Source organism: Schistocerca nitens, chromosome 5 (assembly GCF_023898315.1).
Source record: "Schistocerca nitens isolate TAMUIC-IGC-003100 chromosome 5, iqSchNite1.1, whole genome shotgun sequence".
Lineage (NCBI taxonomy): Eukaryota > Metazoa > Arthropoda > Insecta > Orthoptera > Acrididae > Schistocerca > Schistocerca nitens.
This window is the reverse complement of record NC_064618.1, coordinates 579,816,398-579,841,946: the sequence shown is the minus strand read 5'-3', so window position 1 is coordinate 579,841,946 and position 25,549 is coordinate 579,816,398. Positions and strand designations below refer to the sequence as shown.

Genomic DNA, 25,549 nt, shown 5'->3' with positions numbered 1-25,549 from the left:
AGGAGATAAAATATCAGTAGTGTCATAGCTCAATGGGGAGCATAGGGCAGGAGAATGTAGAAGAACTATGGCTCAAGTTTAAAAGAATAATTGACCATGCACTGGAAAGACATGTATGCAGTAGAACAGTTCATAATGGGAGGAACCCTCCGTGGTGTACAGTCACTGAAAAGAAACTTCTACGGAAACAGTGATTACTGCATAACAGGTGTAAAACAAAGCATAGGGCCATAGATAGAGAGATGCTGAATGAAACATATTTGACTGTCAAGAGAATAATGCATGAAGCCTTAAGTGACTATCGTAGCAGAATATTGTCAAATGATCTTTCATGAAACCCAAAGAAATTCTGGTGGTATGTGAAGACTGTTAATGGCACCAAAGTTAGTGTCCAGTCCCTAGAAAACGAGACAGAAACTGAAGTTGAGGATAGCAAAGCAAAAGCTGAAATGCTTAACTCTTTTTCAAATGCTCATCTGCAAAGGAAAACCCAGGAGAAATGCCCTAATTTAGTCCTTGTACCACTGCAAAGATGAGTAAAATCAGTATTAATGTTAGTGATGTTGAGAAACAGCTGCAACTGTTAAAACTGAACAAAGCTCTAGGGTCTATTAGAAACCATTTTTGGAAATCAGATTTTATACCAAACTTGCAGTTGAATTAGCCTCTCATCTAAATATAATCTATTGTAGATCTCTTGAACTTGTAGATCTCTTGAACAAAAAATAGTGCACAGTTCTTGGAACACGTGTCTGCAAGAAGTGTGGTAGAAGTGGTCCACAAAACTACCCTCCAGTATCCTTGACATCAATTTGTTGTAGAATGTTAGAACATATTCAGAGCTCAAACATAATTAGGTATCTCAAACAGAATGACCTCCTCTGTGACAACCAACATGGATTCTGAAAACATCAGTCATGTGAAATTCAACTCCTACTTTTCTCACACGACACATTAAAAGCTTTGGATCAAGGCAGGCAGGTGGATGCAGTATATCCTGATTTCCAAAAAGAATTTGAGTCAGTACCAAACTGATGCTTATTATCAAAAGTACAATATTATGGGGGATAAAGTGAAATTTGTGACTGGATTGAGGACTTTTCCACAGGGAGGACGCAGCATGTCATCTTGGATGGAGAGTCATTGTCAGATGTAGAAGTAATTTTGGGTGTGCCCAGGAAAGTATGTTGGGACCCATGCTGTTCATGTTGTATATTAATGACCATCCAGGTAATATTAATAATAACCTGAGACTTTTCGCAGATGATGCAGTTGTCTATAATGATGTACTATCCGAATGAAACTGCCTAAATATTCACTCAGATCTTGATAAGTTTCAAAATGGTGAAATGTTGGCAGCTTGCTTTAATGTTCAAAAATGTAAAATTCTGCACTTCATAAAGAGGAAAACTGTAGTATCCTATGACTATAATGTCAATAAGTCTGTTGGAATTGGCCAGCTCATACAAATATGTGGGTGTAACACAATGTGGCCATATGAAATGGAATGATCACATAGGCTGAGTCATGGAAAGCAGGTGGTAGACTTTGTTTTAGTGGTAGAGTACTGGGAAGTGCAATCAGTCTACAAAGGAGATTGCATAAAAATCACTCTTGCGACCAGGTCTAGAATATTGCTTAAGTGTGTGGGACCCACACTGAATCGGACCAACAGGGGATATGGAATATATACAGAGAAGGGCAGCATGAATGGTCACACATTTGTTTAATCCATGGGAGAGTGTCAGGGAGATACTGAAGAAACTAAACTGGCAACTCTTAAAGATAGATGTAAACTATCCCGAGAAAGTCTACTAACAAAGTTTCAAGAACTGATTTTAAGCGATGACTGCAGGAACATACTACAACCCCCTACATATCATTCACATAGGGACTGTGAGGATAAGATTAGAATAATTACAGCACACACAGAGGCACTCAAACACTCGTTCTTCCCATGATCCATACATGAATGGTACGGGAAGAAACCCTAATAACTGGTACAATGGGATTTACGCTCTGCTGTGCAGTTCACAGTGGTTTGCAGAGTACAGATGTAGATGTGACATGTTGTTTATGTTTACAGAGAACAAGAACAGTCCTATGTCATGTCCTTGGGGCGCTCCTGATGATCCTTCTGTTTCCAGAGAACACTCGCTGCCCAGGATGACACGTTGGGTTCAATTACTTAAAAAGTGTTTGTGCTACTCACATATCTGAGAACTTATTTTGCATGCTAGGATCTTTGCAAAAAGTCTGCAGTGTTGCACTGTGTCAAACACGATCTGAAAATCTATGAATAAGGAATCTACCTGTTTCAGTTCATGTATGGTTCACAGGATATTGTGCTAGAAAAGGGCAAGCTGAGTTTCGCATGAGCAACACACTCTACAAAGCTTTCAAGTCCAGGTACGTTAGGAACACCTGTACCACCTCGTACAATTGCTACCGTTAACCACCCATTACCATGTGAGAAAGTGTCATTAATATCTATACTAAAATTAAGTCGACATCCAATGAAAACAGATGGACCATCCAGTACGGCATGGGCAGCGACGGACTTTATTGGTATTCGGTTCTTCTTGTCTCCAGATGTTGTGGACAGTTCTATGTTTTCGATGGTTTTGTAGACTGTTTGCTTAACACGACGACGATATCTTCTGTAAGGCATCTTGGCAGCGTTCAATGCAGTTGCCTGTGCAGCAGCAGCAGCGCGAGTGATCCGCTGCGCGGTGCTCGCTCGCTTTTATAGAAGCGCGATAGCGCGTGACCTTGATTCGGACTTAGAATATTTGAGCCAGCCAGCGGAGCGTTATCCCGGACGGGAGCACTAGTCGTACTAGGTGCTCCCGTCCGCTGTGCGCTAAGTCCCCCGCTGGCGCGCTGCCAGGATGGCGTCAGACAGCCTTATCGGCGCGGGGTCAAAGGTCAACTGGCCAAGAAAATTTGTTGTATTCCAACTTAAAATATGCTCAAGAATCCTGTAGGAATCCAATGTTAAAGGTATCGCTTATTAATTTTATAAGTCCTTTCTTTTTCCCTTCTTATATGTGATGGCCACTTGCACTTTTTTCCAGTCACTTGCGACTTTCCACTGGGTGAGAATTTCGTGATAAATACAGTCTTAGGAAGGGGCCAATGTTGAAGAGTCTGTCTGTAATGTGTAAACAGCCAGTGTCTGTAAAACCAAATTGGGATTCCATCTGGACCACTTGGCTTGTTTTCAACTCTTTCAGCTGCTTTTCAATGCCAGGGATTTCTGTGTCTTCCATGCAGGAGTTTGTGTGGCGATCAAATGATGATATTTTCCTTGGGACTCTCAGAAAGATGTTTCACTAACAAATCACAGTGGAAGTTATTGTATGCTTCATATATCGATCTTTTTGTAGACGCAAAAATATCTGCTAAATTTTGCATATCGACATTTCTACATTCTTTTTTGAACTGACAGTCCACCAATCCCTGTTTTCTCAGCATATTCCAATTTTTTCCTTTAAACTGCCATGGTTCTTTACTGTTCTTAATACGCTTGCTCAGCATATGCTTCTCTAAAGCAACAATCAGTTTAAATTTTAACCACAGTTCTTTGAAGCCTGTCATACTGGAATGAAAAGAGATCTATTCAGTGCCTAAGTAGGACGCTAACGACTTCTTATCTGCTCTTTCCAGCATAGAAACTCTCCTGGAGTTTGTGATGGCTGTATTAACTTTAGTAACCATGGTTGCTATGGTGAGATCACGATCACTAGTCTCTGCACTGACAGTGTCGATAAGTTCAAGCCTCTTTGTAGCTACAAGGTCTAAAATGTTTTGTGTGTGGTTTATCCCAGTAGTTGTGAAAGACAGTTTTCAAAAAAAGTGTTCAGAACTTCTACCTAAGAATATCTGTCCATGCCACATGCATCAAATCCATAGACATCCCAGTATATACAGTAGGTGAATGTTGCCTCCAATTAATATTGTGTCATCAGGGCATGTCTTTTCTACTGAATGTAGAAATTCTTTGAATAATTCTACAACTGTTACAAAGGAACTGGGTGGCTGATAAAAAACAAATTGGATTATGAATATGAGCTCATATAGGGTGGTTATGCCAGGATGACTTCACAGCCAAACTCAATTTCAACTTTTGACACACGCAATAGTTTTGTTGACTGCTATGAACACTATCCCTCCTATGATATCTAAACTGTCATTTCCACATATGTTCCATTTCTTGTTAAATATTTCTGAGCTTTTTAATTCAGGTTTAATTAGCACTTGGTTCTCAGTACAATTTGAGCATGACAATTTCCCTGGAGGACAGTAAATTCAGGGACATTGGTGCTAGTGCTTTATCAATTTAATATTAAAATCTTGTCATTTGAGCTGTCTCTGCTTTGTATTGTGCTCTGTGCATTTTGAAATATTGAGTGGAAAATGTGCATCAGAGAACCTAGCCTTTCGAAAAGTTGAAACCCTTTAGTTCACAAACTACATGTTCCAAAATAAAGTTGAAGAAAGCTGTAGAACAGTTTCTTCTGATCAGTTTTGGTAGTGTGGTTTTCTGTATGCCATATCAAACAGTTATAATTGGATTCAACTGCTAGTCAATGTTTACGGTTGTAGATCTAAACTGTCAATGACATCTTCCCTCACGTATTCAGGAGCTTTAGCTTGTTACTGGAAGCAGTAAATAAATTATCCAGAATGCTGTCTAATGTACTTTTGTGACAGATATTCAGATTCCATGAAGGATAGACGAAGTTAGCTTGCTGTATGTGATAGTACAGAAATTATACAAAATAATTAGGTTTAGTCGCATCAGTTTCTTGCTGAAAAGCATATACCACATGGATTAAAACATTTTGCTCTGCAGAAGATTCTCATTGTTTGCGATAAGTCAGTGACTCAAAGGATACTTCCTGACAGACTTACAGGTGACACATGTCTATAGAAATAAATATGAGAAAATTTGTTCCTAATTACAGACACACCTCACTCTTACTTGTGTTTTCCAAAAGTTAAGTCCTTGCAGAACTTGTAGTGCTATGAGAATTTCCATGTAAATTCTAGAACCACTTGGCCTTCCTCCGTCTCGAACCCACGGTATTTTTAATATAAGTGTGAGAGAGACGAATCTGGCCTACTGCGCATTGCATGTTTGTGTGCGCAGGTCTAAAAAAAGTCATGAGCAAAATGTGGATGCGGCAGCCGAACGGCAGCCGACAAGTACCTGCTGTATGATCCATAGAGTTTCTGTGTATGTGTAGAGAAGAGCCTGTGCTATTCTCTGCTGGTTTAGTGACTGTGGTGATTGATAAGAAAAAATGAAGAAATGAGATTAGACTTCCAGTTAATTCATGTCTTGGACTTGCTGGAGGCAAGACATATTTTGTGATATGTTGGTAGATGAGACATGGTTGTTAAGCCAGCTCTTTTCTAAATGGACTTAAATCTGTTTCTAATGTGAGATGATACGAGTTACTTACGAGAAGTTAAATGTTTATGTGTGAAGTGTGAATTTTGTTCTTATGAAGCTCAAATGTACCAATAGTCATTGAAAAGTATTCATCGAGAACCAAATTATTTCACAAGTGGTAAGAGAGTCTTTAAGGTTCCTGTGACTAGCATCATTCTTTGGAAAATAAGTTAATAGAGATCCCAGAAGCTGGCTATCCAGAGAAGAAGATCAGGTGTATACACCAAATAAGTCGACTCGTATAAGAGAGGTGGGAAGGTTGGAATCCAACTTCACACATTCTTGTCGTCAAAAACCATTAGAAGCTGCATAACGCTCATTGTAAACGAGTCACCATCCTTATGGTTCTTATATGATGTTACAGTTCTTATATGATGAATATCACTGTAGCCTTGGAGATACTAAGCCACTAACAGTAGATAATCTGCAACTATTGATTATAACTGAGTAGGCAGCAGCTTTCCTATAATTTGGCCATATTTACTTTACTAGGTGCAGGTAATCTATAGGATTTTAACGATACATTATTGTTAATGCAATTTCTGACAGTTGCTTCACTATTTTAATATGGAGCTTGACTTGTTCTGCATTGGTAAATGTTGTGCTTTATGATAGGATCTACAGAATACGATGTATGGGTGACATGGTTGTTGTGCTGCCACTCACCTTCTCTCTGTCATCTTAAAGTGCTAGAGGGGCATAACATTTTGCAATAGAGGTGAAAACTCAAGGAAAGTAGAGACCGAGTGGTGTCACACTCATAGGTGTATGTGATTGTATACGGCACATTTGTAAACTGATTGAGGTATGAAAGTCCCTGTCTCATTACAGTACTTGCTATTCATTTTAATTGTCAAGTACCCTATAAAAATGCAGAATAGTAGTGAAACTAGTTCTGTCAAATATATAAAATATTCTGGAAAATTACAAAGAGACAGAATAGCTGGGCGGTAGTTATCTTCAAGATACCTGTCCTGTCATCTTTATTTCCTATTGTCCTTGTTGCAGATAGGTCCATTCCATCCTGGGGTCTGAGTGATCTTTCCTTCTTTCTAACCTTCCCCAACCTATCTCAACCTCCCTGACAAAGCAATTAATAGTTCCAAAAGCAGGGAATAGTTCCGTCTATTTTCAGTGTGTTTATTGGCATTCCTGGAATTTTTCTCCTGGAGGTAAGTAAAGGGCCATCATTTTATAGTTCTCATAGCAAATTTGTGTATTAAATATTTTGAATAATTTATGTTACCAAGTGTCAAATTGATTCTACTTTGTTCAAACTCGAGGAATAGTTTCAGTTGAACTGTTTAATATCTATGATTTCACGTTAATATTCCAGGTTCAATTGAGTCACTCAAAGTACGATTCGAAGGAAAGGATTTCACATTGCAGGAACTTGCACAAGTTATCAGGAAGAACCCAAAAACTGTAATTATTGATGTTTCAACATTTCCTCAGGCCATTCCGTCAGTGCTTCAGTCAATACAGAAGTCGGGGATGAATCTCAATCCACAGCAAGATGGAACAACGCTGTACATTCCTGTTCCAGTGTAAGAACTTAGCATCTTTTTTTTTTTTAGCCTAGTACAGTGACTTCATTAGTTGATTATGAGAATGCAAAGGAGACTTTAAGATGTTGCTGTTCAGTTAATAAAGGATTCTGCCTGCTGTATCAAAAGTTTTTGGAAAAATTAGGGTATGTAGTTCAGTGCCATCATCTGCATGAGGAATGAATTGTAAATTTTTAAGTTACATGATGAGAATTTTTTGTGGAAACTGTGTCTGCCACTTTGAATTGTTCTTTCCATCATTGTTGATACTATGACTTTTACATTGCTTCCATAACAGAAAGGCTGTCAAAAATAGCTCCAATTATTGATCATACTGGCTTTCTGCATGAAAACTCGCATGCATATAGGCAAGGGAAGAAGATACTCATGGTCTTTTATTTATTAAGTTGAAAAAGTTCAGAAATTGAGCCCTTTGTCTTGTCAATTACCAACTGAACCCATTTAGAGTATGTATGTTTGACCTCATGTCAGCAGTTGAAGTTATTTTTAAACATTTAATGTTTGTAATGTTTGTGTCCACGTTACATGGAAACTTGTAGGGGTGAATTTGGAAGTTATCTGTTATTTCTTGTGTCACAATCAGTTACATTACCAACAAAAATACAAAATCAGTGGACAGAATTTCTATTGAATACTGCTTGTGATGCCATAGGAACTGTACTGTAGAAATGAGGGGATGCCTGATGAGACATTCTTACAACACCAATTATTGGATAGGGGAGAGAGAGAGAGAGAGAGAGAGAGAGAGAATCTGGTGAGAAAGGGGCTAGGAATTGTGGTTTGGGGGGAGGGACCAAAAATATACTTTCTGTGTAGGATGGAACAACTTTTGATCATTAGAGCAGGGTTATGTAAAGTGACAGGGGGAAGCTCTGCCACCCCAGTAACAAAAGAAATGGGATCTATGGGAACACCAACCTCTAGTCAAATTAAAAGAGGTATGCAGAGTCAACAAATGCAGTCATTACTGCCTCATAACTCAATATACAGGACAACAAATGAAGTGCACAATTCCCCAGTGACACAGTAGCCACTACTGCGCTTTGCAAGTTTGATTATACACTGAAGCGCCAAAGAAACTGGTATTGGCATGTGTTTTCAAATACAGGCAGAATATGGTACTTGGTCAGCAACACCTATATAAGATAACAAGTGTCTGGCACAGTTGTTAGATCAGTTACTGCTGCTACAGTAGCAGGTTATCAATATTTAAGTGAGTTTGAACTTGGTGTTAAAGTCGATTTACGAGCAATGGAACACAGCATCTCCGAGGTAGCAGTGAAGTGGGGATTTTCCGTTTGACCATTTCACGAGTGTACTGTGAAAATCAGGAGTCCGGTAAAAAATCAAATCTCCAACATTGTTGTGGCCGAAAAAAGATCCTGCAAGAACGGGACCATCGATGACTGAAGAGAATCGTTCAGTGTGACAGAAGTGCAACCCTTCCGCAATTTGCTGCAGATTTCAGAGCTGGGCCATCAACAAGTTTCAGCGTGCAAACCATTCAACGAAACATCATCAATATGGGCTTTTGGAGCTGAAGGCCCACTCGTGTACCTTGATGATTAAATGACACAAAGCTTTACACATCTCCTGGGCCCTTCAACACCGACAATGGACTATGATGACTGGAAATTGGTTACCTGGTTGAGTGAGTCTCATTTCAGATTGTATCGAGCGGATGGACGTGGACGTGCATGGGTATGGAAACAATCTCATGAATGGATGAACCCTGCATGTCAGCAGGGGACTGTTCAAGCTGGTGGAGGCTCTGTAGTGGTGTGGGGCATGTGCAGTTGGAGTGATATGGGAGCCCTGATATGTCTAGATATGACTCTGACAGGTGACGTGCATGTAAGCATCCTGTCTGATCACCTGCATCCATTCATGTCCATTGTGCATTCCAACGGACTTGAGCAATTCCAGCAGGACAATGCAACACCCCACACATCCAGAATTGCTACAGAGTGGCTCCAGGAACACACTTCTGAGCTTAAACACTCCCACTGGCCTCCAAACTCCCCACACATGAACAGTATTGAGCATATCTGGGATGCTTTGCAACGTGCTGTTCAGAAGAGATCTCCACCCCCCTCGTACTCTTACGGATTTATTGACAGCCCTGCAGGATGCGTGGTGTCAGTTCCTTCCATCCCTATTTCTGACATTAGTCAAGTCCATACCGTGTCATGTTGGGGCACTTCTGTATGTTCGCGGGGGCCCTACACAATATTAGGTAGGTGTACCAGTTTCTTGGGCTCTTCATTGTTAATGTTGGTAAAGACTCTGTGCTGCAAAGCCTTCCTTGTCCTGTGGATTCAAGATTAATGAAAAGAGCAGATAATAAATATATGGCATAAGATCGTGATGACTATTGGATTTCATATTTTGTACTTGAGGTCTTTACCTTTGCCATGTGACTTAAGTTGTTCTTCATCTAAGAGTAGTGTTCTATAAGTTGTTCACATTTTAAAATATGCATCAGAAACTCGTTACAGGAAATTACAATCCTTTTCCTTTTTTGTTGTAGATAAAATGTATGCTTGTTATGGTAGAATAAAACACAGTTTTTATTTTCAGGGTAACAAAGGAATACAGAGAAACTCTTGCAAAAAATGCAAAAGTTCTTTTTATCAGATGCCGTGATAATGTGAAAGATGTGCAAAATCGATATATTAAAAAGGTGAAAACTCTTGCAGATGTTTCAGAGGATACATCTCACAGTGTTCAAGAACAGGTTTGTACCATTTTCGTGTATTTATTTTGCTTCTCAACTATTTGGTTGATAGCTTATGTGTACAGTTAGATACTATTCTTATGTCAAGCTGGGTCAAATGAACCTACTGATACCAGATGTCAGATTTCCCCCTTGATATAGTGATGATGTGGCATGTGACATTATGTGTGTTCAAACATAAAGAGAACAAAACATTCACAATATTTTTTGCTTGTATATTGTGTTTTGGAGTATACATTGTGATGTCAGACTAGTTGTAGCAAAAGCCGAAGTATGTTAGTTTGAAAGGTGACCAGTTTGGTTGTGAGTTATTGAAACCAACGAATGTGAATGTGTCATATTAGTTGTGGTGTACTACTGAGCTGTAATGTTGCCCAAGTTTTAGGTTAGGTTGAAAGGTTGCAGTTTTGTTGTTGAAGGTTTCAGTTAGTGTCAAGTCACAGAAGCTTCCTTCAGTTGTCTCAATTCCATTTGTGAGTCTGCATTGCTTTATACACGTATCGAAATGCTACATAAAATTGAAAACATTTCATACTTTTGTGTGTGAAAAAAAGCCGCACCCAACAGCAATAAAGATGCATTTTGGTATAAACAGATTCTGTGAAAATTAAGAATATTTTGACAATAGTTGTGCCATTAGTTTTTCCAGAACAGCCTGTGAAATTAAGAAATTTGCATTTCACTGTTTACCAGTGATCTTGTTAACACGTTTGCTTGTTAGCTAAAAATTGTGGTCACGTTGCAATTGAAAAGCTCAACTACCTATGTTGGTCTTCTGTTAACTGGTATGTGTTGTGGAGAGGATCACAAGGGGTTCTGATGAATTGTGTCACTCACATCGTGTACTGTGTCTGTTACTTTTGTTAATACTTTTCAGGGAGATAGACTAGAATAGACTCTATATTGTCACATGACATGTTATATACAATCATTTGATTGAAACATTGGTGACTCGTCAATGAATAATTTGATGCCTACCTGAGTATATCTAAAACAAGATACATTTAAATAAAGCATATGGATGCTCCCAGAAGCACATTACAACATAAAAAGTTAATTACATGTTAGATTTCTTCCTTTTTCTTAAAATTTTTACCAATCTTTTAAAGTATTTTTCATGTTTGTTTCTGTAATTCATAAATATGGACATATTTCAAAGACACTTACTTTCATAAAAGTAGTACATATATTTACATCTAGATATTTAGATACATGGTTGACACTATACATAGTTTATAAGTGACACATATAAAAAGAACATATACCGCCATTAAAAGGGAACCTAAGCATACACACAGAACATAATGTAGGAAAAACAGGAAAAAAAGACAAATGTAATATCTTCTACTTGTCTTCCTTATTTAAAAAATCATCCACACTGTAGTACTATTTGCTTTTTAAATATTTTTCAGTGTTTGCACTGGTGGTAGCTTGCAGTCCTTCAGCTTTGAACGGATCTTATTGCGTGTTAAATAATGTTGTATCCTGATGAAAACAACTGTTGTTCTTGATTGTGTGGACAGGTTACATCCTGTGTAATATTCCAGTGTAATAAAAGTTTAAAATTCATTCATTCATAGATCAAGTAGGAAGACTTTCAGAGATGGGGAATGTGTGAAGTAATACATTTACATGAGACAAAGAGGTCATAGAAAGTTAATCCATCTGCTGCATTAACAATAAACTATCACTGCACTGCTTAATGCTGTTAATGCTTGTGTGATCTAAGTTTGATGGAGTAAATTAGTAAGGGAGCTGCTACTCTGGACAAAGCTGCTGCCTCCTTCATTTTATAATTTAGCTGAAGTTTGGCTGTGGTTAGTAACTTAATATTTACTCAATTACATTGATAGTTTTCAGGAAAATTGTTTCTACAGCCATAAATACTGAGTCCTATTTGTAGTATGTTATTACTTGTAAAACAGCTTTATAGCCAAAACATCTACTTGCCATGTAGGTAACAGAAATTTGCAGTCTCAGAATGCAGATATTGAGATAATTTGTAGAAACATTTGTAATTTTCTTTTGAACTTGTAGGAATTCTCAGTTTCTTGCTTTATGTTGAACCAGAGGAGCCAGAGATAGCAGTTGTGTGTGCGGTGTGCTTGCTTATGTGAATGCGTGTGTGTTTTTTATTTCCTGATGAAGGCTTTGGATGAAAGCTAAGGGTGTTACAGTCTTTTCATTGTGCCCATTTGCTATTCAGTGTCATCTTTACAGTGAGTATCAGTCAGTCTTTTCCATAATTGTTGATATTCCAACGTGGACTGTCTACTGTTAGAGTTTCATTTACACAATACTATAATACTGCTCACTTCTGCCGAACAGACACTTTATTTACTTTATGTACACTGCTCCAGAAGATAATTCCAGTAGGAACAGGGAGTGAGAATATATTAAATAAGCCAACACTTGTGCCTTTAGGTCGACACAGTGGGAGATGCTAAACTCAGCTTCCCAATTACTTGACTCCATTTTAATCTGTTATCCAGGTGTTATCCAGCTGGACCCTAAGCAATAGTACACACTGTACCTTATTCAATGTATAATCATTAATGTCTACTTCTGGTACTAAAATGTCATTATTGCTTGTTTGAAATTACATAGTATAACTTTTTGATAAATTTTAAATGCAAAACTAAGTTAAGCTGACTTCTGGTATTCAGAAATCTTGAGGCTGCCTCGGACTTACTCAGGTCTATCAGAAGAACATCATTTAATTTAAAATGCATGAATCATAATCCTGTATTGCTTTTTTGGTAGGTTTTTGTCTTCTTGTTACCATTATATGATGTATGACATATAAGCAGTGCTGTGTTGATGACTGATGTATAACTCAGCAGTGTAGTGTAATATTTGTTATGGATGGATATATTATTACAGAATAGGACACGATGTAGCTCCAAGCTTTTCAGTGTGAAAATCACCAGAGAGCAGTAAACATAAGGTAGTTACTAAGCGCTTTATATTGAACATTCTTCTCCCACTGGTGGCTGAGACCAGAAAAAATTCGAGATCGTTGTCCGTAACTCTGCTGAAGACCAGTCTGTACTTTATTTCGTGTAATAATTTTCGTTAATTGCAACAGATTATCCAATCTCATTATATGTTAAAATGTAACACTGAGCAGGAATAAAAACAGTTGACTATGAGATTACAGTGGCAGATTGTGTGTTTCAATCCACACGATGGAATTAATGACACTGCAATACAATTAAAATGGTGTACACAACCAAGTACATAATATTCTGAAGTAAATTTGATAAATTTCTTGCACTCTTCCTGGCGATACCATGGCAAGCACAGCAGAAAAGACAACTAATATAAGAGCTGATTCATAATGCAGCTTGCCATGATTAATCTCATGGCAGTAATCTGGTAATACAAAACTTGTTGCAAATGATGTAATAATTGACTCACTCCCTTTCAAGTCAGATGCTTTACTCATCAGTCATACATTTTATGCACACCCTGAGCATATACACTGATGAGCCAAAACATTATGACTACTTGAGTAGTCCATCTCTGGAACACAGCACAGCAGCGATTCTGCATAGCATCGATTTGATGAGTCCTTGGTAGATTTTGGACATGTGTGGCATGGGAAGTCTATGCATAGGTCATGCAGTTTCCTTAAATTATAGACTGGTGCTTAGTGGGCAGAGTGCTGGCACCTGACAGTGTCCCAGATGTGTTCCATCAGTTTCAGGTTAGGTGAATTTGCTTGCTGAGATACCAACATGAGTACCTGTAACACTGCTTGAGAACTGAGGAGCGCAAAAATGAAAATCACTGACAGTTTAGTGTGATAACAATTCTCATCCAAGTTACAATGATGTAAGGTTCAGGCAGTGGAATATGGAATCTACAGCTGCTGATTCAACATGGAACATGGTCCCCTGTAATGTTGCAATGATCATAGATGGTATCTTCTCATTACATCCTCCCAGTCAAATACACATCATCATCATCATCATCATCATCATCATCATCATCATCATTTGACAGGTCAGCAGTTTTTCCAAACATACTCATCTTCAGTATATTTGTATCCAAACCTTTGGGTTAGATCACGCACATCTTGTACAGAAGTATGTTTACAGTAATACGTTGTTACACAATCAAAACTTATGTAAAATGAATATTGTGATACATCATGCACCAGTAGCATTTACAATATTATGATACTCATCACAAACAACCGAAAACAGAATTTTTCATCTATTCAGTTAATATTTTTCCAGTGATTATGAAATAACAATTTATATAAGTGTTTTAGTTATTACTGACAAATTTAAAGTTTATATATGATTTTGTTGTTGTGATCTTCAGTCCAAAGACTGGTTTGATGCAGCTCTCCATGCTACTCTATTCTGCGCAAGGCTCTTCGTCTCTGAGTAACTATTGCAACCTACATCCTTCTGAATATGCTTACTGTAGTCTTCTCATGGTCTCCCACTATGATTTTTATGCCTCACGTTTTCCTCCAGTAATAAGTTGGTTATCCTTTGATGTCTCAGAATGTGTCCTACCAACTGATCCCTTCTCCTAGTCAAGTTGTGCCACAAATTCCTCTTCTCCCCAATTCTACTTAGTACCTCCTCATTACTTACATGATCTACCCATGTAATCTTCAGCATTCTTTTGTAGCACTGAATTTCAAAAGCTTCTATTCTCTTCTTGTCTAAACTGTTTATCGTCCATGTTTCACTTCCATACATGGCTACACTCCATATACTTTCAGAAAAGACTTCCTCGCACTTAAATTTATATTCAGTGTTACAAATTTCTCTTCTTCAGAAACGCTTTCCTTGCCATTGCCAGCCTACATTTCATATCCTCTCTACTTCGACCATCATTAGTTATTTTGCAGCCCAAATAGTGAAACTCATCTACTATTTCAAGTGTCTCGTTTCCTAATCTAATTCCCTCAGTGTAACCTCATTTAATTTGACTACTTTCTATTATCCTCATTTTGCTTTAGTCGATGTTCGTCTTGTATCTTCCTTTCAAGACACTGTCCATTCCATTCAACTGCTCTTCCAAGTCGGTTGCTGCCTCTGACAGAATTACAATGTCATCGGCAAACCTCAAAGTTTTTATTTCTTCTCCTTGGACTTTAATTCACATTCCATATTTTTGTTTTGTTTTCTTTACTGCTTGCTCAATATACAGATTGAATAATGCTGGAGATAGGCTACAACCCTGTCTCACTCCCTTCTCGACCACTGTTTCCCTTTCAAGCCCCTTGACTCATATAATTGCCATCTGGGTTCTGTACAAATTGTAAATAGCCTTTTGCTCCCTGTATTTTATCCCTGCCACTTTCAGAATATGAAAGAGACTGTTCCAGTGAACACTGTCAAAAGCTTTCTGTAAGTCTACAAATGCTATAAATGTAGGTTTGCCTTTTCTTAACCTATCTTATATGAGAAGTCATAGGGTCAGTATTGCTCCTACAATTCTCTGGAATCCGAACTGATCTACCCCGAGGTCAGCTTCTCTACCAGTTTTTCCATTCTTCTGTACAGAATTTGTGATGTATTTTGCAGCCGTGACAAATTAAACTGATAGTTCAGTAATTTTCACAGCTGTCAGCACCTGCTTTCTTTGGTATTGGAATTATTATATTCCTCTTTAAATCTGAGGGTATTTTGCCTGTCTCATACATCTTGCTCACCAGTTGGAAGAGTTTTGTCATGGCTGGCTATCCCATGGCTATCAGTAGCTCTAACGGAATGTTATCTACTCTGGGGGCCTTGTTTCGACTTAGGTCTTTCAGTTCCCTGTCACGTTATTCACGCAGTATCATATCTCCAATCTCATCTTCATCTACATCCTCTTCCTTTTCCATATATAGACCCTCTATATACTCCTTTCATCTTTCTGTTGTCCCTTCTTTGCTTAGGACAGGTTTTCCATCTAAGCTCATGATATTCAAACAGGCGGTTCTCTTTTCTCCTACTCTCTTTAATTTTCCTGTAGGTGGCATCTATCCTTCCCGTGTTGATATATGCTTCTAAATCCTAACATTTGTCCTGTAACCATTCCTGCTTAGCCATTTTGCACTTTGTGTCTGTTTCATTTTTTAGACATTTGAGTTCCCTTTCGCCTGCTCCACTTAGCGCATTTTTATATATTCTTCTTGCATCAATTAAATTCAATATCTCTTGTGTTACCTTAGGACTTCTACTAGCCCTCATCTTTTTACCTACCTACCACTATTTCGTTTCTCAAAGCTACTCGTCCTTTTTTTTTTTCTCTATTACTTTCCCCTGTTCCTGACAGTCATTCCTTAAGGCTCCCTCTGAAACTCTCTACAACAGCTGGGTCTCTCCGTTTACCCAGGTCCAATCTCCCAAAATTCCTACATTTCTGGAGTTTCTTCAGTTGTAATCTACAGTTCATAACCAATAAATTGTGGTCAGAGTCCACATCTGTCCCTAGAAATGTCTTACAATTTAAAATCTGGTTCTGAAACCTTCCAGTGTCTTCAGGTTTCTCCTACGTTTACAACCTTCTTTCATAATTTGTAGACTAAGTGCAGAATTTGTAGAATACGTGCAGAATTCTACCAGACAGCCTCCTCTTTCTTCCTTTCCCCAGGTCCTTATTCGCCTACTATATTTCCTTCTCTTTCTTTTCCTACTATCAAATTCCAGTTCCCTATGACTATTAAATTTTCATCTCCCTTAACTGTCTGAATAATTTCTTTTATCTCATCGTACATTTCTTCAATCTCTTCATGATATGTGGAGCTAGTTCTCATATAAACTTGTACTACTGTGGTGGGTGTGGGCTTTGTGTCTATCTTGCTACAATAATGCATTCACTATGCTGTTCATAGTAGCTTATCCATGTCCCTACTTTTATTACATTATTAAACCTACTCCTCATTAAGCCTATTTGATTTTGTATTTATAACCCCTTATTGATCTGACCAGAAGTCCTGTTCCTGCTGCCACTGAACTTCACTATCTCCCACTATATCTAACTTTAACCTATCCATTTTCCTTTTTAAATTTTCTAACGTACCTGCCTTATTAAGGGATCCAACATCCCACACTTCGATCCAGAGAATGCCATTTTTGGTTCTTCTGATGACGACATCCTCTTGTTTAGACCCCATCCAGAGATTTGAATGGAGGATCTTGTTTACCTCCAGAATATTTTACTCAAGAGAATGCCATCACCATTTTAACCATACAGTAGAGCTGCTCATGCTTGAGAAAAATTACAGCTGTACTTTTCCCCTTGCATCACAGTACCAGCAGAGCAAGGTTGTTTTGGTTGATGTTATAAGTCCATATCAGTCAATCATCCAGACTGTTGCCCCTGCAACTACTAAAAAGGCTACAGCCTTGCTTCAGGAACCACACCTTTAGCGCCTCAACAAATACCCCTCTGTCGCAGTTGCACCTACATTATGGCTGTCTGTATCGCTGAGGCACGCAAGCCTCCCCATCATTGGTGAGGTCCATGGTTCATTGGGGGGGGGGGGGGGGGGGGGGGAGTGGACAACAGTTTATATATTGTGTATTTCTATATATTTGATCTTTCAAAAAAAAGGACAGTTTCACTACATCTTACTTGATATTCCATAGACATCCCAACTGGTGTTACATTCATTATCTTTCAAAAGTCTCAAAAAGTATGACATGTACTGATCTATTCTGCAGTGATAATTTGTTTAGTTGTTATTAGAACTGTTATCACTACATTCACTGCTAATTTTCTTGAGCTATTGTTGTGCTGTCTACCAGTAAGTTCTTTGCTAGCCTCATTCATTGCATTCCTGACAACTTTACTTTTCTCTTTGTATCTTGCGTAGCTATTGACCCATATTAATTTGCCTAAGCTTCAGATCTGAATACTTGTAGCATTGTTCACTATTGTTGTTGTGATAGGTGGTTGACAGTTACCCTTCTGGCAATGCAGAAGAGCTAGTCATAGTGAGACCTATGTTAAAAATCTCCTGTATGATATTGCATCTACAGAGAGTTATTTTTATTGTTATTGCTGTTGGCTAATTTCACTAGTCTGTCAGTGATATCCTAAATAAAAACTTATTTGCCATCTTTGTAAGAAACAAGATTACAACTTTTATACCAGATTTCTGACTTGAAGCGGCAATTTTTTGACATTGATGCAACTCGGGGATTGAAATTCTGAATTTTTGGAACAGCTGTCTGCTAAGATATCCTCTGACTTTTGCCTATTTCCGCATATCAGTACATCTAAGCTGAAAACGTTTTGAGTCAAGCAGAAAGGTCATGGCAACTGAATTTTTTTCCAGACCTTCCAGAGCTGCTCTTGAGTTACGAAATCTACTGCCAAGAAAACTAATAAACTGTAGTTCTCCACTTGGGTTTTGGGTTGATGGAATTAAAGAAAGGTGAGAGTAAAAATATGTTGAACTGAAGAGGACAGCATCATGAACTGTAACTTCTCTTAAGCAGTGTGGTGAAATAGAAAATATGCATCTGGAAATGAGGAGAACAAATGTTGATTTCTTTTTGGTGTTTCATAAAATAGCTTATCAAATTATCATGAGTTCTGCACATTTCATTACCGAGTCATTCTGGAACAGCACAAGGCAGCCAGGCATTGCAAGAAGTGGAATTATATGCAGAAAATAGTATAAAATACCTGTTGAATATTGAGAAAATAATTTTTGTTAGAATGGGGACACTATGAAGGGAAACAATCATAATTCGAATGTACATGACAAGAAGAGGACATGAGTATTCTAATTTGTCATGATTTATGACGACTGAGAAGAAACTGTTGGGACAATGAAGGAAAATGAAAATGTTAAAAAAAGAAGTTGTGAAAGTTGTATAATTACAAGGAAACAGAATTTATGGCTCGTACTTAGGTTAGGAAGTGAAATTCTAAGTACTAACAATAGTAACAAAGAAAATCTTTGGACTGTGTGTTTCTTTCTCAGTGAGGACACACATATTAGTCAAGGAAGGCCACAAAGAAAGGCAAGGTTTACTCAAGTGGCACCATTTGTGAGGCAAAGAGGAGACAAAATTGTGGGAGATGTATCAAACAGATTTCTGTCATCTGATACATCCCCTCTCACCTTTGTCTCATCTTGTCATCACAACTGGTGGCCCCTAAGTGAGTTGCATCTCCTTAGTAACCTTCCCCAATCTAATGGTGTGTCATCTCTGAGGTGGAAACTAATAGTCAGTAAACTAGGGTAGTTGCCTGTGCATGTTCCTATAGACAGTAATTAAAATTCTGTCCCCTTTAGGTAAGTACTGACTTGTAATTTTGTAGAATTGAAGATGTTGTTACAGTGAGTGATATGAATGCTGTTTTTGGTAAAATTGGATTGAGATCAAGTTATCAAGATGTAAATTTGGAGGCTGGTTTGTGGAATTTAAAGAAAGACTGTTTCAAAAATACCTTTTTACAGTTATCACCCAGTAATAAAATGTAATTGTAAAATTTCTTGAAGTGGTCCCAGGAATAAAACTGAGTTAGTGATAATTAATTAAAGATTTGAAAATTGAGTTAAAGGTATTACAGCTTGCATGGGGTTGGAGGTAGGTAGTGACAATGTATTGATAATAACGAAGACATGATTTTTTTTGTGATGAAAATTTATGAAATATTTTATGGGTACAAAATTGAAAATATTCACCTATTAAATAGTGACTACCTAGAACTAAGTAACAAAAATGTAAAGAACAAGCAGAAAAATCTCTCATACTTTGTGAGACTGTGCTGTATTGGGTGACGAACACATTTGTACATAAATAAGCATCCCAGAACAAAACCTTGTAGTATGAAAAAGTGCATTTGATGTATCATATTGTAAACCCTGCATATTTAAATGAACCCAGATATTTCCCTGTTAATCCACCATGCAGCGTTATAGCAGTGTTACCATTCAGAGCATTAATATGGTGTCAAAAGCCTGTTTACCTTCCAAACTTAGTTCAAATTACCTTTTTGAATGCTGTAAGGACAATGTCAACCTCAGATACTGCACAAGTCAAAAGCAGATCAGAAGTTTCTAAAGTTAAATTTAAAATTTATGTTGGAAACAAATTCTACAAAATAGGATCTGAAGAAACAACTTCTGTATCTAATTGCTGTATGACACGAAAAAGCTCTTAAAAATTATCAGCACAGTATACAGATGCACTTAACTACATACCAAACCTCATGAACAGGGGTCAGAGTGGAAGAGGTACTTCCAAAATCATACTGCGACATTTTAGTGAGCCAAATAATGTGGATCATTTTAGGGTAGCTCAGTTGTAAACTCTTGGCTGTTTTTTCCATACACATGGCCCCAGAAATTGAAAGCAAAACAACAGTATTGTGGTGAATACCATTAAGCCACTGTAATTCTTTGAGTTTATTCAAAACTTGAAGAGCAGAGCTTAACAGTTTTCAACTTTTGAGAACTTAATAGAATGGTGAATAAATTTCCACATCTTCTGTCATTGTACCAATAACAACATTTCAAATTTTCCAGCCAGTTGAGTCACATGCCTTACGAACTTCCAAAATCTGCGTCTTTTGCAAATTTTGTTTGAAATTTGTGATGGAGTTTTCAGTTGATTAATTGGGTTGAACAGTCGGTGAGTATTTCAACCGAAATACATTTAGTTTCAGTCCTCCAACTTACAAGCGCAGTACCACAGTGTGAATGGCTGAAACCAAATAAATTTTTTTTAAAAAATATGAAAATATGTCTATTCCATCACCAATCAGTGTCGTTTACTTATAAAGCTTTACATTTATGTTCAGTCAGTGTGTGAAGTTAATGAATGTTTAAGGACTACAGGAACATAAGCTGCAGAGGAAACTATAACATTTAAATACCAGAAGATTCACAAGAGTCATAAATGAGGTATTATTTGGTAAAAATCGAAATGTTTGCTTGAAACATTATAACTTAAGACATACAGCCTTAACAGGATCATGTTTTCCAAAATAGTAATTGCTGTGTTGTCATATACAGTACCATTATTTGTCATCAAAGTGCAAGTGTGAAGTTTCAGTGAAGTGATGTTAAACTGAAAGTGAAGAAGATATTTAATCTATAGTAACTACAATGGATAAAGTTACATGACGAAAGTATAAGATGAAAATACAGACCAGTTGTTGTGAGTCCACAAATGTCAACCATAGTTGACATTCATGGAGTTGCAATACCTGCTCCATTCACCACCACCACCACCACCACCACCACCACCACCACCTGCCTCATGGTCCAAAGATGGTCACATTCTGACTGAAACCAATAACCATTGGAAATAAATATTTTACTGGAGTCAAGACTGTTTTTAACTCATTTTTAAAGTATTTTAGCAAGACCACTGTTTTTCTGCATGAGAAATGTTCTCAAAAATTATCTTAAAAATGTCCTCCTACCCTACATTTTGAAGTTGCTGTCTGACACATGAAGCTCTGCTTCTTTGCAAGGAAAGCTATCAGCATTTAAAAATTGCTTGCTTTAATTTTTTTTTCCACCCTAAATCTATGAATTAATAAAACATTTTATTTGCAGATTGCTGCTTTCGCAGACCAATATTTGGCAGAAGCAACAAAGATTTTCGAAGCCAAAGAATCTGAGCTCTTAAGATAAGGAAGAACTAAGGTGTCTAGTGTGAATGTTTTAGTTGTATAAATGTCTTTGAATGATATTAAAAATGTGACTAGAGACACTGATAAATGTGTAATTAGTATACACTTGGGTTTTTGTTGTGAAATAAACTTAAAAGAGACATTTGTGTATTAATTAATTGCTCCTAAGGTATCATACAACAAAGTAAGTAATTAACTAAATGCTTATTTTGTAGAACAAAACATACTTTGATATTTTATTTAGCACTGTGGCATTCTGTCTTATCCTATCCGTGTGCGTTGTTGGAGGCATCTATTTGATGTCTTAAATGAGGAAAAATATCTAGAGATTAAGGCATGACTATATCTCAGCTATTGTGCTGTATGTAGAGACACTGTTATGGTGTCTTGTTATAAGACACCATTATTTGACTAATGTCTGTCGTGATTCTTCACTTTTGTAATGTGTAGCTGCACTGCATTAAAAATAATTGTCAAATAAGAAAACAGGCGGGCATCAGCAAATCGTTCTCCATTTTAACTCCATCAGCGCCATCTGTGAAATATTTATGCCTGTTATATATAAAGATATGTGTGTTTTGTAGATTTTCTCGTGTGAAGAGTATCTTTGAACAAATTGTAGCATGCTTTTATATGTTTCTTCCAAATTTTAGTAAGGTTTCGTGATCTTGTAATTATTTTACTTACATGATAAACAACATGTTTAGCATACCTCAAGTGTGTTGTCCACTGGTGTAATACATATGTAGCTATGATGTCATCTGCAGTGTATTTTATTGTGAAATGAATAATGTTCCCTGAAAAGTCAGTTTCATTCCTGAACAAATTTATAGTGTGTGGTAAAAGTCCTCAAAATTCATGTATGATGACCACCAAAATAGAAAGAACTTTCTGTTGCTAAAATCATGTAGATCAGCACTTAATATACATGGTGCAGAAAAACAATTTGGCAAAGCATGTTGGGCAGGAAGAGAGCATCAAACAAAGGAATTTGAGTGTAGGAACTGGGTGTTGAAATCACATATTTACACACTACATGCATCAACAATAACTCCCGCTGTGTGACAGTCTTCAAGCCTGAAATGTGTTTGTGTTTGCCTGATACAAACATACTGCACACTCTCGCTGTTGCTAGGAGGAACTGATGTACAATGTGGAACATTGGTTTCAAGTGCACTTTTATTGTATTCAGTATGTTCAATGGTTTGACTAGAGCAAGTCTCAATGAGTGAGTGAGCGTTGTGAAGCATTAACATGGAATATGGTTTCATGAGAAATGGACTAGGTGACATGCATGTGGTCTGCGACACTGTTAATGGCAATGCAAGGGCAGCTCGTAGGATTTATCGGGAACGTTATCCACATCGCAGGCTGTCTCAGAAAACTACTTTTGTATCAAGTTACAGACAAATGAGAGAGACAAGATGATAGTGGGAGTAGCATGATAGCCAAATCTCTCTGAATGCATGTTGGTTATGGATGAGGCCTTCTTTACCCATGAAAGCATGTTCAATTTGCACAACAGCAACATTTGGGCACTTCAGAACCCTCATGCAATGTATGTCCATGGTCATCAAGAGCATTTCACTAAACGTGGAGACAGGAATTGTGAATGATTCGCTCACTGGCCTCTAAATGTTATGTCAGGGCTTTAATGCTCTCAGTTACCTTGTGTTTTTGCAACAAGTAGTGGCTGTTCTCTTCCCAGACATGACACTGTTGTATTTTTTCTTGTAGGGTACCATGAAATAACAGCACGCAGGCAACACTGGTTGAGTCAGAACAGTACTTGGTGGCTTACATTGTGGCAACAGCAGAAGTGATTCAGACTACTGCTGGTGTATTTCATGGAACACACCAACACCAATCCCTGCATTGCCACTATAATCCATGCCCACTTGAAAATGGTGCTCATTTTGAACATTTGCTACAAAGTACTTATTTTAATTAAGTGGTGGTAAGTCTGTGTATAAGAGAATACTAATTTTTCACTTACTTTGATCTTTTTAGGACATTTTGTAACGTGAAACATGAACGAGTGTCTTTTTTCCATTTCTAAAGAAGTGCTGTATAGTATGTCAATGAAGTTTGATATACCTTTATGTGATGCTTGGAAGTTTTTTTTTTGTTCTCGTCAGGATAATTAGTTAGTCCAAACATTTTGTTTACGTATACATTTTCTGTGAATTACTTTTTATATTGAGTAAAGATATGCTTATGTCAGATTTCAGTTATGTTCATGTAGTGCCGAAAATATGCAACTGCAGCCCATAGTTTCTACACTCAAATTGCTTCGTTTGATGCCATCTGTCTGCCTTACACTTTTGGTCAAAAGTGTTTTGGGGTAGCCTGTATTTCTTATGATGTTACTACCTTCTGGCATATTCAGATCAAAACTTAGAACATGTAAAACGGTATTCATTGTCAGTTTCAATAAAACCTATGCCTACAGGGGATGTGGCAGCTTAGGCATATGTTTTATTAAAACTTACCCTGAAGGTTGCTTTACAGGTTCTAAGTTTTGATCTGATGCTGGGAGCAGCCGAAACATTGTAATAAATGAAGAAATATATTAAGCCATGTAGACGATTTTATTCACAAATGATCACAAACTCACTCAGGAAGTTTATTGTATTATTAATAAGTAAGGGTAACATTGATGTGATTCTTCAGTTTCTCTCAGCATACTTCATGCTGAAATAGTTCACAGGTGAATGATCAGATGTCGGTGTCCAGCAGGCAGAATTTTTTGGCAAACGACCACGTTGCCATTATCAACACACCTGACAATGACAAGGTGGTCATTAACCGAAATATTCTGCTTGATGGACACCGACATCCAGTCGTTCACCCATGGAGTATTTTTAAAAGGATAACATACCAATCAAAATACCTATCCTGTCACAGCTAATTAGCTACTTAGTTTCATATTCTCAAACTATTTTCACACACACTGTTCTAGTTGTCTGTTTGTTTTCTTTAACACAGAGTGGTTATAATTAAATTTTTGCTACCTGAGCTGGTGTAGATGGAAAACTATTTACCCTATGGGTACCCAAGTTTATAGGAATGATGATCAGACTGTGGACTGCAGGATTTGTGTAGTTAGTCGTGTTAGTGTATGACTTGCCATTAGACACAAGTACTGGTATGACAACATTGGATTGAAACACAAGCATCAGTGTGCATTATAATTGCAGTCAGTCAACACGTGTCTGGACAACGTGAGCAGGGCTTTACTTCTAAAGCTGTTTTATCAAACCAAAAGCAGTAGTGCTCCTACTGTTCACGAATTCGACATGTTAAAGGAATATGGAGAGGTACTCTTTCCACATGGGGTTCGGAGAACACGATTCAGAAGTTTTAATTAACTAGTGATTCTTGAATTGCTCCGGGGAGAGGCTGATGAGCAATTGTGCCACAAATTGTTGAAGATGTTACTGTTACTATGACTAAGAATGCTGGACACAATGTGTGATCTTCAAGCAGTGCACGAACTATGTCATGACAGCTGAACATTACATGGTCCACTGTTTGAAAAGTGCTGCAAAAAGTTGTGGAATGTTATCTCTAGTGAGATTACAGGCTGTTGTGTATGCAGATGGTTGTCACACTGAGCAACGTTTGTAACCTGGGACATAAACATGATATGCAGTCAACAAATGTTACCCTCTCACATGGAAATTAAAATGTGTTTTTTTTTTTTTTTCAATAGTTTATTTCTTAGTTCTCCTCAACATGTTCTTACAAATGTTTACAAAAATATTCATTTTCCTACAATCTCTCATTTATTATGGGGCCCTTTTAAGTAGTGAAAGTTTAATATAACCACCTTGTGGATTACCAAAAGGTGATCGTCATGAATCCATCTCTTATTACATGCAGTAAATCTCTGTGTGCACAGCTATTGCTGATGTTACTTTTCGCTCTGTGCTTCACTCCACTCTTTGCCAAAATTAAATCTACTATTTCTTGATATCACTATTGTTCCCATACTATAGTGCTGTGAGGCAATTGTAGGTACTATTGACCACCTAAATAAATGCTTGCCAAATGTATATATGTGATTGCTACACATCAGTATTAATGTGATATCATTATGTATCGTTGAGACAGACCTTATATTTATTCCCTCTTTTGAATAAGTAGAGATTTTCATTTTTGCTG

At 37.5% G+C, this 25,549-nt stretch overlaps 1 protein-coding gene across 1 annotated transcript in view; it reads left to right on the top strand.

Annotated features, from left to right (window-relative positions):
* The window catches only part of LOC126260172 (ribosome-recycling factor, mitochondrial), a 58,571-nt gene extending 37,047 nt beyond the window's left edge, over positions 1–21,524 (top strand). Inside the window, exons 4-6 of the mRNA XM_049957436.1 lie at positions 6,798–7,008; positions 9,610–9,766; positions 21,306–21,524. Coding sequence (XP_049813393.1) covers positions 6,798–7,008; positions 9,610–9,766; positions 21,306–21,383 — 446 coding nt within the window. The 3' untranslated portion in view covers positions 21,384–21,524. The remainder of the gene's footprint in view (positions 1–6,797; positions 7,009–9,609; positions 9,767–21,305) is intronic.
* Positions 21,525–25,549: the final 4,025 nt, after the last annotated feature.